The following is a 16900-nucleotide window of genomic DNA, read 5'->3' as shown; positions in this document are numbered from 1 at the left end:
GTGTCACGGAGACAATACGGAGCGGGATATCCTCTTTGAGACGTGTGACCGTGTAAATGTCAAATTTTGAAAGAAACATCTTCAAACTGATAATGGATACGGAGTGTCCGAAACATGTCTTTGAAAATTAGAAGTGTGTTTATTTTTTCAAATGTTTAATTTCGCTCATACTTTTATGAAATTTCGCTAATATTTATTTGAAAGGTGCGATAGTCTTTAACTTTCTAAACATGCACGATAGTGGCCCTACACCACTTATATATCAAACAACGTAGCTCCTAGCTTCCTAGTCAGCAAAGGAATCAAATTGTGTACAATTTTTGCTGGACGCACACTCTTGGGACATTTGCCCAGCAAAATTAAGATAAAGATATACGAACGAACATTTCGCTCGCATAGCTTGATTTCTCGGTGGTGTTTTTTTTTTCTACACTACAAGCGTTCCAATTCTATTGACATCAGCGGTTGAAGTCTCACTGAAATAGCCGGCGTTCGATCTCAACATACTGAAATATAAAAATTTACTGTTGCGTTTGTTCAGCCTTTAAACTTTTAAATAAAACGGCATACTGACTTTAAAAAAAAGAGAAAAAAGAAAAAATAATGGCTTCCATTTGGATTTGAACCAACGACCAAGGCATACACAACTTCTGTAGAAGTGTTTTCTACCAACTGAGCTATCGTAACTTTGTATGGTACAGAATGTTTTGTTTTGTATATTTTAACTGATATTATATTTGGACGCGCTTTAAAAAAACATGTTTAATTACTCGGTTATGAGTAAGCAAAACACTAAAAAATCGCTTTGTTTTAGTTTGTCGTACAGAGATAATTTCCACCAAATTTCTGCACTGCATGTTGCAATAATATTCAAGCGTAGCGAATGATTTAAATTTATGCAATTACAGAGCAATGTATGGGCACGTTGCACAGAATTGCTTATTTCTCGACTCTTTGAAAATCCACACCAAAAACAAAAATGTAGGGTTATTAAGAGTCATACAAAGATACTTCATGCCAAATTTTAGAATGAAAGGTGTAATATTCGAGCGAGAATTATTTAATCACAGAGATGATTTACATAATTACAGAGCAATGTATAGGTACATCACAGAATCGCAAATTTCTCAACTCTTGAAAGATTTTTATCAAAAATCAAAACGTAGGGTTATTAAGAGTCAAACAGAGATACTTCGTGCCAAATTTTAGACTGAAAGGTGTAATATTCAAGCCGTAGAATTATTTAATGGTACTTATTTCATTATTAATTACAGAGCAATGTATGGGCACGTTGAACAGAATTGCTAATTTCTCGGCTCTCGAAAGATTTTCATCAAAAACAAAAATGTAGGGTTATAAAGAGTCACACAGAGATGCTTCATGCCAAATTTTAGACTGAAAGCTGTAATATTCGAGCCGTAGAATTATTTAATCGTACTTAATTATTTAATTATTTAATTTTATTTATTTTATATCTTGTTTGTGTAATTATTTTATTTATTTAACATTTCTTTATACACGGTTAAAAATCATCAGGTAATACTAGTATTTAAAGTTATAATAAAAATAAATACAAATAAGCTATTAATCAACAGTTCATGCTAAATACTTATTAATATAAATTGAAGTAGTAAATCCTAATTTAAATATTAAACTAATCCTGTTTTCCATGAATGCCGTGTCTAACTTTGCTTTTAAATTGTTTAAAGGATTTTATCATCCTGAGATTGCAGGGATGGCTGTTCCAGAGAGTTGCACCACTGTAACTAAAGCTATTTTTCATATAGTTAGTTCGTGGATGAGGTACAACCAGTTTGTTTTCGGAATCCCTCAGAGAATAGTGCATTCCGTTACGTTTTAGAAATTTAGACGATAGGTATTCAGGAACCAAGCCATTTAAAGATCTATATACCATTAACGCTTTCTGAATTTGACGCTGGGTACACAAATCTTTCCAACCCAGTTGTCGTATTAAACCTTTGGCATCAGTATCATAACTAGAGGAAGTTAACACGCGAGCAGCGCGGTTCTGAAGCTTTTGTAGCCTGCCCGACAAAGTTTTACCGCAATTCCCCAGACAAGATTGCAGTAGTCAAAATGAGGTTGAATTAGAGCGCTGTATATAAAAAGCAGTGTAGCTGGTGGAACAAAAGGCCTAACTCGTTTTATGGCACCAATCCCAGATGCAATCTTTTTAGACAATTTATGCTTAAATGTCTTCAGTGATAACGAATTTCAGGCAATTTTTTTGTGTTCAAAGCGCTTTTATTGTTCGGATAATTTTTTTTTTTTTTTCAGAGATTTCTAAGTTTTGAGAAAAAGACAATGCACGAAGCACGAAGCGATGAGTGGAATATCGGTTTTTCGTGCACTGAGTTGAAACTCAAGTTGGGACTCACTAATCAGATCACAATGATTTTTTTTGAACTGCATAACCTTAGCACATAACATCCATGTTTCTTCTAGCTTAAAAACTTATTTTTTATATATATTTTAGCTTTGCTAGCGGAAGACAAACTTCTACGCTAAATACCTCAACCTGGATAGGAACAGCGCAGACTCTTTCTACAAGCTTTGTGCATTTTTTTTATAGATTTGAAAATCTTATTTAAGCAATCTGATCTATTCTGCATGTAATTGGACTTACCAATCAAGAAAACATGAGAAATTCATTCTCTCCCTGCTAGCCCATGCTGCAGGTGGTATTAAACGCATGCGACACAGCAGTTAGTGCAGACAGCCTCGTTTCCATGCTGCATTATATAGGGTTCTAAAAAAACCGTTTTTAGTCACCTTCCCTTGCTCAGATTTTCTGAGACTTTTGATATGTAATAAAGGACATGTTCCTGGACCAAAAGGCGTTAAAAAACCTTCTGTTGCAATTAGTAACAGGTTGACCTATTTTACGCGATAAAATGCCTGGACTAATAGGTTAGATAGGGATACGCAAGTGCATAATAAATACTTATTAAACTTTTTTCAGTTTAACTGTATGAGATTTCAACACACTCATTGTTAAAAAAATGCAAGCGTTGTCTTCAGTTCAATCCGCGCACAAATGCAAGCAAGTAGAAAGAGCACTGAGTTGGATAATTCCTTCGCGATGAAACGCTGTGAACTTCGATTAAGTGACGGTAAACTATAGCTACCCAAGTTTGAACCGACAGTAGTTATACGGCCTTGCTTTCACAAATTTCCTGTGGCTCAATGGTATAGCGTTTGACTGGCCTGCGGAAGGTCAAGCCTTTGAATCCTGTTGGAAGAACTCGGAAATTTTAATCAAGTAATTTGTGTCACTTAATGAAAAAAATCTTTTAGATCTGTTTAGATATGCTATCAATCCACTAATTCGTATACCTTTCGCTACCTCGCAGTACTAGTAAACGGTCAAGCAATCGGTTCTGCACGTTTCAGGGGCTACTCTTCAGCATTTTGGACGTGGGTATACCACAAAACCAAAAAAATAAATTTTCAAGTTTTTTTAACACTTTTACAGGTCTTGGTCCTGGAGGATTAACTATACTGACCCTAAATTATCCAGTGAATGGCCAATGTATTCCTGGGTCCAGCCATGGAGGAAAGGCGCAGTATAAGTCCAACTTCATAAATGCAGGCCCGCCATACGATGTAAACAAAACAAAATCACTGCTGGGAGGAAGCGGAGGTTAGATATTGTCGATTATAACTTGTTATAATCCACCATCCACATCGAACAGACAATTATAATTATCATATATTATGGACAAACGAAAACCACCGGAGAATTTACTCGACCAATCAAAAGCATCAATTTCAAGGTCAAGAAAAAAATCGGTACTAGATCACTGTTTTATCGGTTAATAAAGCCCTTTGATTCATATGTCGTCCTAATGCTCTAGGACTTGGTTTCTCGGGCAGTTATTCCATTTTGTTAGCAGATAGAACCGTTACGTCGTGAGAAGATAAAGTTTTAAACGTGTTTATGAAGTCTGTTTCTTTGAGGTTGACGTTTTTATTCAGGAGCACGTGTTTAATTTTGTTTCCGAGTCGATTCTTTTGCATCAAATATCAGAGGCTTGTCCCAAAGAAATAAAAAAAACTAATAAGTCATTTTAGCTAATTTAGCTGTTAATTGTATCATATATTCTGGACAAACGAAAACCACCGGAGCAGGGATGGCGCAGTGCACCAATGTGGCCCGGGTTCGATTCCGGCCCGTTACCATACGTGGGTTGAGTTTGTTGTCGGTTCTCGTCCTTGCTCCGAGGGTTTTTCTCCGGGTTCTCCGGTTTTCCTCCCTCCACAAAAACCAACACTTCCAAATTCCAATTCGATCTGGAATCAGTGGGATCAAGAAGAGCCACCTAGTGGAAGATCCCACTGTAAATTCCCATTTACTTTTTATTTTTTTTTATTTAATTTTGATCGTCTTGAATTTCAGGTTCGTGCTTACACAGTTCCGGAAGTGTAGCTGGAGGCGGAGCCATAGAACTTGTTGCTGAAAAAGGAGAGATTACGATAAGTAATGACCTAGAAATGCTCTGCTATCAATTTCACTTAATCTAAAGGACAAAAAAAGACAAATATCTGCTTTGCACCAGAATAAAACTAAAACCCTCATGAGTCATTTCCACTGAGCGTTTTCACTCTTTAAGTACCGAAGGCATAAAAAGCTCAAAGGGTATTCTAAAGGTGAGCTCGATAATCGTTTGCAGCAGGCAGCAGTTTCTGTCAAAGATCACCTTAATTGTTCCAAAGATTTTCGAAGAATACTAAATGATTTTCCAATGGTGCACAGAGGGTATTTTTGGTAGACCGGGGGCACCGCCCATTGCCTAAGTAATTAGCGTACATGAACCGATAATGGTAATGGTAATGCATTTGGTAACAAATAAGCACTTGTTAATTTCAGACTAGAATTATACTCATTACACTGGCGTGAAAGATTAGTAAAAATTTAAAAGTGTATGTATCATTTTTCTGAAACTGTTAATCGACCTCTTAATGTAGCTCTAATCTAAAATTATATTCTTTCAACTTTAGATGCATCCATCATAGCTTCAGCTCAAACGGCAAACAGCTTAAGTTATTGTTCTGGGGGATCTGGGGGACTTATTCGCCTTAAAGCACAAAAGGTAAGCTAATGTCTATCACAACATAACTAACCACTGACTGCGGTCTCCTTTTTCGAGGGAACTGACCAGTTCTTAATTCTATGAAATGCATATTTCGGAGAAACGAAAAGATACTCTATAAAACAAATAAAAACTACTTAGCTTCGAGTTATCATACTATTATGTATTAAATTTCTAATAAAAAATATGGGAGAAGTTGTGTATTTGAGGAAGTCGTAACGAGCGTCCAACACCGGAGATCAACACACTGAAGATAAATGACTGTTGGCGTCAACCTGGATCATTGCCACTTTTCGCTACATAACAAGCAAAGTGGGCTATGTAATTAACCCTCACGTGCTTTTTCTTTCTAGTAAACCTCTGGTTTTATTGTCATCCTAAAACTACATTGTCATGAAATAACGTAAGAAATTCACCCAGTGACTCTGCTGAGTTCATCAGAAGACCTCCACAATCAAACGTCAGAGTCACGCATGACTAAAATGTCTTGATTTGAGGCGATAAAACAAAGAGACAGACTAATTTGGATAGAGCTACCAGTGAATAGTAGTTTCTCTTTCTTTTTTTTTTTTGCTATACAAATTGTTCATATATTTTGTGGAATCGCCGTTCGATGCTGATAAAATGGCTATTCCTTATCAACAGGTACAAATACAGGAAAAGGGAAGACTTAATGTCGAAGGAGGAAATGGACAACAACCTAGTAACGCGTACGATTTAGGTGGTGGAGCAGGCGGGATTATTCAGATAATAGCCCCTGAAGGTAGTCTTGCTGCTAATACTTTATCTAAGAAACGTGGCGAAAACAGTGGGGCAGTTCCGAGTTGCGTTGCAGAGGATGGGTATTTTCTTCTAAAAGGTAAATGCGGCTATCACAAATTAAAAATAGGTCCGCGTATACAATTAATAGGGGAATCTTTGTTAACAATATTTACCTCATTAGCATAAATAAGCGCTTCATTTTCTGATCGAGCTACAAAAATATCAATTCTGAATATTGAAAATACATAGTACGATTAACTTTCGCTATGTAGGTTTGAAAACTTGATATTTTACAAAGAATTAGCGCATTTGATTTGCCTCTTCTAAATAAGTAGAACCCCGGTAACTCGAACTCGGATAACTCGAAAACCCCGCTAACTCGAACTAAATTTTGTTTCCCTTGAAGAAAATTTGTGTCAAATTTACCCTTATAACTCGAATTGCGGTTCTTGCAACTCGTCACGGTTGCCCATTGATTAAAACAACGAACAGATCACGTATTTGGCAGCCATTTTCCACCCTTATGATAAGAATGTATGGTCGTGTTAGAGTTTCTGGCAAGATAAGTTTAATTTGACTTGTACTGTATACAGTGGAACCCCGATATAACGATATGCCAAGGGGGCAGTAAAATTATATCGTTATATCGAGGAATCGTTATATCGGGGTCGCGTCCCATACATTTGACTATTGCCGGGACATAACATATTCATTGTTATATCGGGAATATCGTTATATCGAAGATCGTTATATCGGGGTTCCACTGTACTGAAGTGCTGAAAAATCAGCAAACTATCATAATTAACTTGGCAAATTAAATATTCAATCGACTCCGATAACTCGAAACCCCGCTAACTCGAACTTTTCCTCATTTCCCTTTAGAGTTCGAGTTACCGGGGTTCTACTGTACTCTTGCCACTTTTTGTTATTGAGCTATCTTTTCTTTCACCAACTCCATGGAAGGCGTTACCTGATCTTACATAAAAAGGAATGTTTGCACCTTTCCTCTTCAAAAATAGGAAGTTACTGGTTCCTAGGCTGTCTCGTTGGTCCTTCTGCGCATCAGCTTATAATTAATTATTCTTCGGCGAGGATATTGTAATGTTGTCGGCTCCGACATATGTTTTTGTCCTTACGGATTTTGTGTTGACTCCTTGTTTTCTGCACTTTCTCAATAATTCTCGATTTTTGTTATTTTTTTGTACTTTGCGTTGTGATCAAGTCTTTTTACAAAAATTTTGTTATATAGTTCGAAACTTGTCTCATTTTTGTCTGCCATATTCCAAAAACAGTTAAATTGTTGGTCAGTCGCCGCGGTTTTGTAGAAACTGGTCTGTAAGAAGACAACTGGTACTTGTCAAGAGTATATTTACCGAGTGTTGCTTGTTTTGTTATAGTTAATGAAACTGCAAGCCCAGCTTCCGTTAATTTGACATTACCTTACTCATGGCCTCCAACATCAAGTAACAGTGGGGCCGTTGCTACTACTCCTTTAGCGACATCAACAGGTTTGTTTTGTTTGTTTAGGTATGCTCCCAGCACTAAAGCAAAGATATCCTAAAGCATTCTAGCCTCGAATATGTGATCGTGACGCCAGGAATCCTAGAGTTCGGAGGATTGAGAAAAGTTAATAAGCGCCCAGCCTCGAATAAGGGCCCACCTCCACCCCTCAAAAAAAAACTGAAGTGCACAAAAGGAGTATTGATTATTATTGAAATTGAGATTGAAATTGACTACCCCGAAGACCGAATTTCCTTAGTATTTTACAACAATTGTTATGAACAGTTTAAATTCAGCTTTGTTACATCTTCACGTTTTGTTTTTATATATTGTTTTCTTGCAAAATAAACGTGCTGCTTGCTAAAATGATGAAAATTGAATAAGCGCCCAGCCTCGAATAAGCGCGCAGCCTGTATTCGTAGTGTGCGATTTACGAAAATTAGGGAATATGTAACGTCACGGTATTTGAAGACGTTTCAGTTGCATACTCTTGAACAACTGTGAGTGTTGGAAAATGTTCGAGGGAAATCGTAATTAACATTTATGTAACAAAACATCGATCATTCAAGGGTCATTCAAGGGTATTCAATTTGAATTCGAAAAAACGGTGTGTGCAGGTGTATTTCGAATCAGCCATGCATCCATCATCGAACTGAATGCGTCGGAACATTATGGAAAACAGGACTTCACCCGATCCATATTCAGGGGAACTCGGGCCCGAATCCGTATTCAAATATTGCTATTTCGAGCTTGATATAAGAGCGCTAAATGTAGTGTTTAGCGTTTTTGTTTGCACACTCGTTCACTAGAAAATTCGAAAATGGCGACCCCTGGCCCAAATGCGTGTTATGTTGAATACCACTTGGTACTTGGTTTTGTCGGCCAGCAGGATATACGAGATTTAGTTCCTACTCAGGAGGGATACCAAATGATATAACGCCATGAATTTGTTATATTTTCCATCAGGTTTTTCAGGTGATATTTTCAGCAGCACCTACATCCGGGCGCCTACAGCATCTGGTCTGTTTGTATTATCCACATCTCAAATTTGACTTTGAAATCACGTTGCCAACTTGCAATTTATGTGGTTGACCTGTTGCACTAATTGTTTGTTTGGCTATTTATAAAAAAAATGACCTCTAGTACCGTAGATTCTTGGCATTACAAAAAACGGAAATACATGTATGTGGTTTTCTCTTAATGTAAACCAATATTAATGACTGAATGCCGTTGTTTTTTTTTCATTTATTTTCCAGCTACAGAAAGTATTTTGACAACAAGGCCATCGTACGCAAGTACAACTGAGCCTCCTTTACAGCCTTCAGTGTCACCAACACCAGGTCTGTTTTGTCATTGCAATCGACTTATCAATAACCTAGCTTAAGGTGGCTCCGTAGGGTAATCACATATGATGTGGGGCGCGCTAGTGTCATACTTTGAAATGTGATTTTGCATTCGTTTTTAGTTCTAGTTCGCTAAAACTTATTTAATGCAATCAGCAATGATGAAATAGTGTTCTACAATCATCTCTGTTAAAATAATGGGTTCAAGTCGAGAATAACGACTACCCAAACAAATGCGTCTTTAAGTGTTTAGTTGGCTTTAAGTGCGATTTTCTACAATTTCCTTCGGTGAAATCTTCCGAAATTTTCACAGTACTTGGATATTACATGGAAACAAATTTTAAACAGGAAAAAATTAAGGATTGTAAAGGCAGATTCTTTGTTATCTAGAAATTTGTGTGTTTTCCCTCTGCGGAAAAACATGGCTTATAGATTTTCTTAAAAAACGAGCGCCACGTAAAGCAGAATAATTGTAACCCCCGTGCCAAATTTTACGAAATTTCACCGAAAGAAACTCGAGAAAAACTACACAAAAGTTGCCATTTTTTCCCCAGACATTTGTAACAAAAACGTCAGACGAATAGAAATTATCCAAGATCGCTATTTGAGCATGCGTCAACGTTGAAACCACTAGGCGCTCGATAACAGTGTTTACTGAGCGTTTGATGCAATTTCATGAAGAAAATCTACAAATTCATAATCTTTGGAAGATTAAACAACATTGATTCGTCATACGGTGGATGACACAATCGCTAGACTACGCTGTGACTACGCTACTACAGATAGACCAGGTGGACAACAATAAAGAAGAAAGGTACCTTTTAATTGCAGTTTATTCGTGTTTATTGCTTCACTCGAATAATTACGTTACCTAGCTTGGGCTCCCTATGGTTGATCATGATCATTTTTGTCTGAGCTCGCGTCAGCTCGCGCGCGCAGATTCCGACTGCTTGCATCATCAGCGCGCGCGCTCATGAAACCCTATGGAGCCACCTTAAATAAAAGATATCGACTTTTCTGAACAACGGATGCACTAACGCCGGTCAGACGGTCTTTCTTACACAGTATATGTCTTACTCTTGTCAAGTAGAGTATTTGTCTATTTTGAGTTTAAGGTCATGGCTCGTAATGATTTAGATATTCCGGTCTTTGGCATTCTATTGTAGCTATACCAATAACGTTGAGCTTTAACTTTTAGTACAACTTTGTAAAGGTTTTATCAATGAGCAAGTTGAAGTCACCGTGATGTCAAATGTCGTTGCCATGGCAACGTCAAAAGTGGTCAAAGATACGTTATTTTTGACCGTTTGTGGCTAATAGCTTAAAAACTACACGGTGAAAGTTTTTGTTTTTCATATATTTTTGTCTAATAGACAAAACAAACAATCTAACAATTCTGTAGGTGGAGTTCAGACCCACCTTAAATTTTTGAAAAATTAACGTAACTCCAAAACCTACCTAGAGAATTTTTAAAAAAATTTGCAAAATTGTTCACTTTGTTGGTGAGATGAAAAAATATATCAAAATCAAGAAATTTTACCGAGTAGGTTTTGAGTTATTAGCCTCAAAAGATCCAAAATAGGGTATCTTTGACCTCATATGGCATTGCTATGGTATCAAATTTTGACGTAATAATAACATTGATTTGTTCGTTGGTAAAATAAGTATAGGTTGGTACTAAAAGAATGTTTAAAATATTATTTATATAGCAATGATTGAACACCAAAGATGGGCATGTCAAATTCCGACTCAACTATTACGAGCCACCTTAAGCTAGTAAGTCAACGCTTAAATCGCCGTTCGACTGTTGAATTGTAGGTACTTAACTTTTTCTCTCTTTCTCACTTGCTTTAGGTCTTACAATAAAAAAGCAGTTGAACCAGCTGATGAAAGATGTACAATTCATTAAAGTAAGTTCACTAGTCTTCCATAATCTGGATCATGCACCTAGGCTACTCTTATATAATAGTACGAAAACTGCTAGTACGCCTAGGCAATATTGGTTAAGCTGACTTTTTTAATCATTTATTTATTTTATTATATGGCTACAATAGTACGCGCGCTCTGATTGGCTGCTGAGCGGGCAAGATTTTCTTGTAATGACCGGGCATTATAAAAACTTTTCTCGGCTCGACGGCTCTTTTGAGTTGTGAGGCTTGAAGGTTTCGAGCGCGAGGGCAACAACAAAAAATACCGACTAAAGTTAACTATCTTGTCAATAACTAAAGAACAAAAATACTGGCCTAAGTATAAGAGCGACGAAGAGAGCCACAGCGAGAGCGAATTTTATTACCCAGAGCAGGATGAACAGGTCAAAACTGAGAAAAACAACATGGCCAACGTTGCCACTCATGGAGACGAAAATTCCAGCAACAGTCCAGAGGAATTACAAATGTTTGTTCAAGAACAGAAAAGTGAAAACACTGTGAAAAAAACAACAAGTGACGTGAAGTGTTTTTACCGATTTCTTGGCTCGATAAACAAGAGAAATGTTCAGATTTTGGACTTACCACCTGAAGAACTTGACCACCTCCTGGAAAAGTTCTTTAAAGATGTAAGAAAAGTCAGCGGCGATGAATACGAGCCAAGTACTTTGACGGGACTGCAGAGATCAGAAGCCACCGACCTGACGAAATGGAGCCAGACGCTCCATTCTTCCTTGCTGTACGACACGGGGACCGCTTAGTAAATCCAGAAGTGTGGTACATGAAGGCGCCCCTTGAAAAGAATGAAATAGGCAAATTCTTGAAAACAGCCGCAGATGAAGCCAGTCTCCAGAGACAAGGATCAAAAGTCACAAACCACAGTGTCAGGAAGACAAGCATTGGCCGATTGCTAGATGCAAATACTCCAGAGACTTTTTTGGCTCAACTAAGCGGCCACAAAAATCTCCAAAGCCTTCAATCATACAAGTCAGCAAATGAGCACCATCAGCGAAAAATGTCGTATATCTTGAGTGGTTCGAGTCAGCACCAAAATGCCCAGAAGATAACTGCTCCTCCAGCCAGTAGTGGTGGCCAGTTAATGTCAAATTCCCAGCAATCACACAGCCAGCTTAGTCTCCAACACACGACGAATTCCCTCGCTGTGAATAAGGCAAGCGTTCCAGCAGCTTCAAATGGTGTTTTTCCTGGAGCAAATATACGCAGTATCTCTGGATGCCATTTCCACATCTTCAATGGCCCAGTGAAGTTCATCCAACAAGGGAAAAAGCGACGTTATGTTATTGAGAGCGACGACGAAGATTAATTAACATTTTCATCGCAAATTTCACTGAAATCCCTGCAAGTTCTCCCCACGTGCGTCAATCACAAACTAGGCCGATCTTTGCTTAGCTTTTTTATAACTTTTTAAGGGTCAAACACTTGTAAACACAGGTCAGTTTGTTTTGTGAAAATTAACTGGTTAAATTTTAACCTAGATATTGGCGTAATGAAGACAAAAATTGCTTCATTGTCAAAGAAACCGTTTCTTCTGGTTTCGATCGCATGGCCGGGTTCGTTTCGGTTCAGTGAACATGACCTCGAATGACCTCTTGCGCGCGCAAGCGGATATTGAAAAACGTTTCCCTTTTTTTCAGCGCTAGAAAGGCCATATAATAAATAACTTATTAACCTCGTCCGTTCGGTCATTACAGGGAAATCTCAGACCGAGGCCTCGATGTATTGACCGAGCGATAGCGAGGTCAATACATCGAGGCCCCTGTCTGAGATTTCCCTGTAATGACCGAACGGACGAGGTTAATAAGTGGTATGAAGTTCAGTTATCTTTGTCACCAGTACAAATAATACTGCCTCGCTGAACAGTGCCGGAAAAAGAGTGAAAAGAGCTCCATATTTGTGATCACACCGAAACATTTATTAGTGTTAATACTCTTTGAAAAAGTAATCTGTAAATTTGTTTGTTTTATAAATAATTTTTATAAGGTCTCACGCATCGCCGCGAACTTTGTTGTTCACTCTTCTATTTTGAATCAAACGCTGGTGAAATTTTCATACGTTACTTTTTTTCTTGCTTGGTTTTGTCTTCAGATCTCCTTAAAACAAGGTGACGAAGTCAACAAATCTGCTATTCGGGAAGTGCTCAACACACATCAGTCCCTGGCATCCAGTGCAACTTTAAATAGTGACATCATGGATTTATGTCTCCAAATGTTTAAAGAATACCAAGCTATTATGGTTATTATAGCTAGAAAAGATCCAAACTTTGTGGAGGTAAGGTTATGAAATAAGAGAATGCCAGGAAAGTTACTAAGTAGCAAGAATTTGGCCATGGACGAAAAAAACGTAGTGACATGGATAGTAATGGATATGTAAAGTAGAATGCTCAGATGCGCTGCTGGATGAAATTTATCCATTTTAAAAACTACTCTCTTTCATAGTCTGTGCGTAATGTAGTATAAAATTAGTAATTCAGTGAAATATTTATTTATTTATTTATTTCAGTATTTTGTATCATCAATTTGTATTTAAAAGCTGTTCCCGTCGTATTTCTAGGTTTTAAGGAATATGCTGTCGACTAACTAAAAACATTTACATTACAGGAACCGTTGCAGGGTATTTTGGAAGCTGCTTCTAGATGCCTCGATGAAAAAAACCATGTGGTTTGGAGAAAAACTCGAGAAGTAAGTGGTTGTTTCCATTCATTTTTTTTTTTATTTTAAACTTGCTATTGTACAAAAATTGCGTTTCGCAGTTTGGCAGTAACAAGAGCGACGCTGCGGTGCACGTAATTAATTCCCTGCATGTTGTTGACACGCTAATCTAAAGATCTTTTTTAAATTTCTTTGTGGCAAGAAACAAAGAATGAAAAAACTAAAATGGACTTTTCTTTGGTGGTCCACGCTACCCTCGCAAGATTCTGGTAGATGTTCAGTAGAGTCATACTTTATTTAATTCGACTCTTAACAACGTAAACGATCAAAAGAGAGCTGCAAGTTTAAAATTACATGCATTGCAAAAGAGTAAAGAGAAAAAGTATCCTTATTCTGAAAATATCTGCCCTTAGCTCTTTGCAGACGACTTACCAAGCATTGAATTAGTACTACTCACAATCTCTGTTCCACTGTTGCTTTGTGTGCAGTCAGGTCACGTCTTAAAATATGATCAAACTTAAGGTGGGGCTTTACCTGAAGGCCGTTTTTCCAATGCTCACTTAACGGAAATATCTTGCTCGCGTTTAAAGCAATCCAAAATTCATTTATATATCTATGCTTTGCGGTGTTTTGTGAATTTTTGGGTGATTGTTGGGATTATTTGGGAGGAGATAATTTTTCTCTAAAGAATAATAAATTTTAGAGAAATAGGAAATATTGGGGATATAATGTGATTTTAAAATTAGAATTTAAAGTTTAATATTGGAAGACGGACACCAGTTAGTCCTGACAACCTGGAGTGTTCTGGCGTGGGGGTCAACGGTCTGTTGGTGTTTCAAAAACTTTTTTCTTTCTTAAATCCCTTCTTTAAATCTCTCAAAATTTCATTCAAATTTAGGTAAAACCCCAGCTTAAAGGGGATCAAAAGGGTCCGTTTTTGGACATTAACCTCCGATTAACAGTGCCAGATAAAACCATTACAAGTTAAATCACGCGTTTTAACATGTTAATATTACAATGAAATGAAAAAAACCTAAAAATAATTCGAGCAAAATTCTCCCCCATCTCTGTTGCCCCTACCCTTCTCATGGGGTAGAGTTAACGGGTGCAGAGTCTCTGCAGAGTCCCACCCTCACCGGGTCCACCTGCACAAGGGAGCTCCGCTACGGCTGTTTTTTTCGAAAGCTTTATATAAGAGCTGAAAATCCCTTTTCCGTCCCTGTGGGACGTTTTTTTTTGGACCTGCACGAGGCGAAGCCTCGTTTTGGTGCTTAGCTTGTTTTCGTTCTATTATGTCATAAAATTCCTTTTCCATCATTTATAACTATGGCAGTTGTCTTAAACTCGTGAATTTCTTGACATCTATTGGCTTGAAGTCGGTAACATCTTTGATTTTTTTAAAAAGTTCGTCTAAACTAGCTTACTGACTTGCATTACGAGTGCTGCCACAATACCCAGCTGCGGTATCTAAGGGAACTGGTATTTTTTTATTAATAGATGCCCAACCTGATGCAAACTTTGGAAGATATTTTTGTTGCTGTGGTCGAGGGGAACTTTTCACCAGAAATCAACTACACTATTTCGACCAAAGTAGCGGGTAAGTATGATTCCAACTAAAAGTCAGTATATAAATTGTTTGTAAAGGATCGATCCATTAGTCCTGACGATTTTCATGCGAATAGAGAATAACGTGATTGGCGTTTTGACATTGTTCAACTTCAACGACCATAATCCTTCAATATTTCTTTTTCCATGTTGACTGAAGTAATTCTTATTTTACAAATGACTGGGCCTCGCTTGACTTTTTTTCATGCGCACAGCCTATTACCTGTGGAGTGTAAGGATGGGCCGATACTCGATACCAAATATTCGATACATCGATATTTTGACAATGTTGAAAAGTATCGATACTTTCGAAAAATATCGCACTTTCGATACGTTTTCGATACTGCACACGTGACCTGAGCCTGCAGTCTTCTGGTCAGCACCTGACGTTTAAAAATGCACTTTTGCGCAAACAAATATTGATGTTCTTGTCAATATTTGGATTTTTCTATTGCCTTGACTTGATCTACTCCATAGTGAAACAAAAAAACAAAAAATCAACATCCCTGGGTAATATTTATAATGCCAAGAATGTCCTTTGTATGGTCAATCAAATCACGTGACATACCAATGATGTCAGTACGGAAATGACGTCATAATATCGATATCGATATCGATATCGAGAAAAAAGGCAAATATCGTATCGATATCGTATCGTTTTGAAAAACCGGTATCGGCCCATCCTTAGTGGAGTGGCAGCCATGGCGTAAGGGTCTCACATAAGATCATAGACCTCGCAGTTTACTCCAGAGGCAAACCCGAAGGTTGCTTTAAACCTCAGCCCCATATAGAACCATATGGGAGCTGTGGCTGGGACATTATAGTCTCGGAAATGCGTAAGGAGATGTGAATTACCTAAATTAATAGGGATGCATGTGTGACGACATGTAAATGTCAGAAATAAACCACTGAATGCAATGGTCACACGACACATCTGTGCGCATGCGTACAGGTCCTGGCCAGACCGTGGAGATGTGTCGTGTGACCATTGCAATCAGTGTTTTATTTTTGTGCAAAATAAGCCATAACAATATTCTTGCTTGACGAACGCTTCAAGAGATGATTGACGGAAGGATATGGAATCATTGAATATTTAATGTCTTATAATGGGGAAAACATAAGATTGTAATTGTTCAACACAATATTTTAAGTCTTTTGGAGTCGAGAGAAAGTAACTTCCAGTTATTCTCTGTCATTGCTTGTAGTGGCTGAAGTCATTAGAAAAGGTGTGCAACCACATATTGAAGAACTCAGAATTCCTAACTACTCAGACATCAAGGGACAATCATGGAACGGCGTCTCTGACTTCGTTTTGATTCCAAAGAAAACAATTATGAATGCTAAAGGTAGGCTTCATTACTTGGTGGGACAGATTACTACTAATAACACGCACGCAGGCTTACTTGATACAGAAGCCATGATGTTTTGAGGGAGAGAAGTGAGGAAAATTCTACTAAAAGTACAATGCTCTGTGGGGAAGGTAGCAAGTTAGTAATTACAACCATTAGGTGGTCCTTTAACCTGGGCCGGTTGCATTATGTAATTAATTAAGATTACGTGAGATTTTCTGCAGCAGTTCCCTGCATGTGTTCCCGAAAGTCTTCTTGCACACTATTATGGATAAAACAGCCGAAGGTGAAATAAAGAGTATGGTGCTGGTGCGAAAAAATCCATAGGAACACAGAGAACGTTAGCACAAAATCCCACTTAATCTTAAGTTGCTATATGCAAACATACCCTGGATGTTTCGTTTTGTAAGCAGACTGTTGGGCCTATAGCCAGAGGGGCTTGTAAGCAGAGAGGTGTCTAACCGGGATTTAACGGGTTTTTTATATTAGAAACAAAACTATATATATTATATTAAAATGCAATACATGTTCTTAAATAGAAAACTACTCGTACGTTTTCCTGCTCTACAAAGACGTTGAAGGTGGACTGCCGAATAATACAACCAGGTAAACTAAAGTTTTGTTAGGAAATTA

The 16900-nt window shown here is 37.7% G+C and overlaps 1 protein-coding gene across 2 annotated transcripts in view; it reads left to right on the top strand.

Annotated features, from left to right (window-relative positions):
* The window catches only part of LOC144650053 (uncharacterized), a 51040-nt gene that overhangs the window by 12625 nt on the left and 21515 nt on the right, over positions 1-16900 (top strand). For both annotated transcript variants that reach the window (XM_078509699.1, XM_078509700.1), the window contains 13 exons: positions 3497-3664; positions 4421-4501; positions 5023-5114; positions 5760-5973; positions 7274-7384; positions 8343-8396; positions 8633-8716; positions 10574-10629; positions 12751-12933; positions 13263-13343; positions 14811-14910; positions 16124-16264; positions 16807-16873. In XM_078509699.1, the coding sequence (XP_078365825.1) occupies positions 3497-3664; positions 4421-4501; positions 5023-5114; positions 5760-5973; positions 7274-7384; positions 8343-8396; positions 8633-8716; positions 10574-10629; positions 12751-12933; positions 13263-13343; positions 14811-14910; positions 16124-16264; positions 16807-16873 (1432 nt within the window). The remainder of the gene's footprint in view (positions 1-3496; positions 3665-4420; positions 4502-5022; positions 5115-5759; positions 5974-7273; positions 7385-8342; positions 8397-8632; positions 8717-10573; positions 10630-12750; positions 12934-13262; positions 13344-14810; positions 14911-16123; positions 16265-16806; positions 16874-16900) is intronic.

Source organism: Oculina patagonica, chromosome 4, assembly GCF_052425735.1.
Source record: "Oculina patagonica isolate OP01 chromosome 4, crgOcupat, whole genome shotgun sequence".
Lineage (NCBI taxonomy): Eukaryota > Metazoa > Cnidaria > Anthozoa > Scleractinia > Oculinidae > Oculina > Oculina patagonica.
The sequence above is the reverse complement of the archived record's forward strand: the minus strand, read 5'-3'. Positions and strand labels throughout refer to the sequence as shown.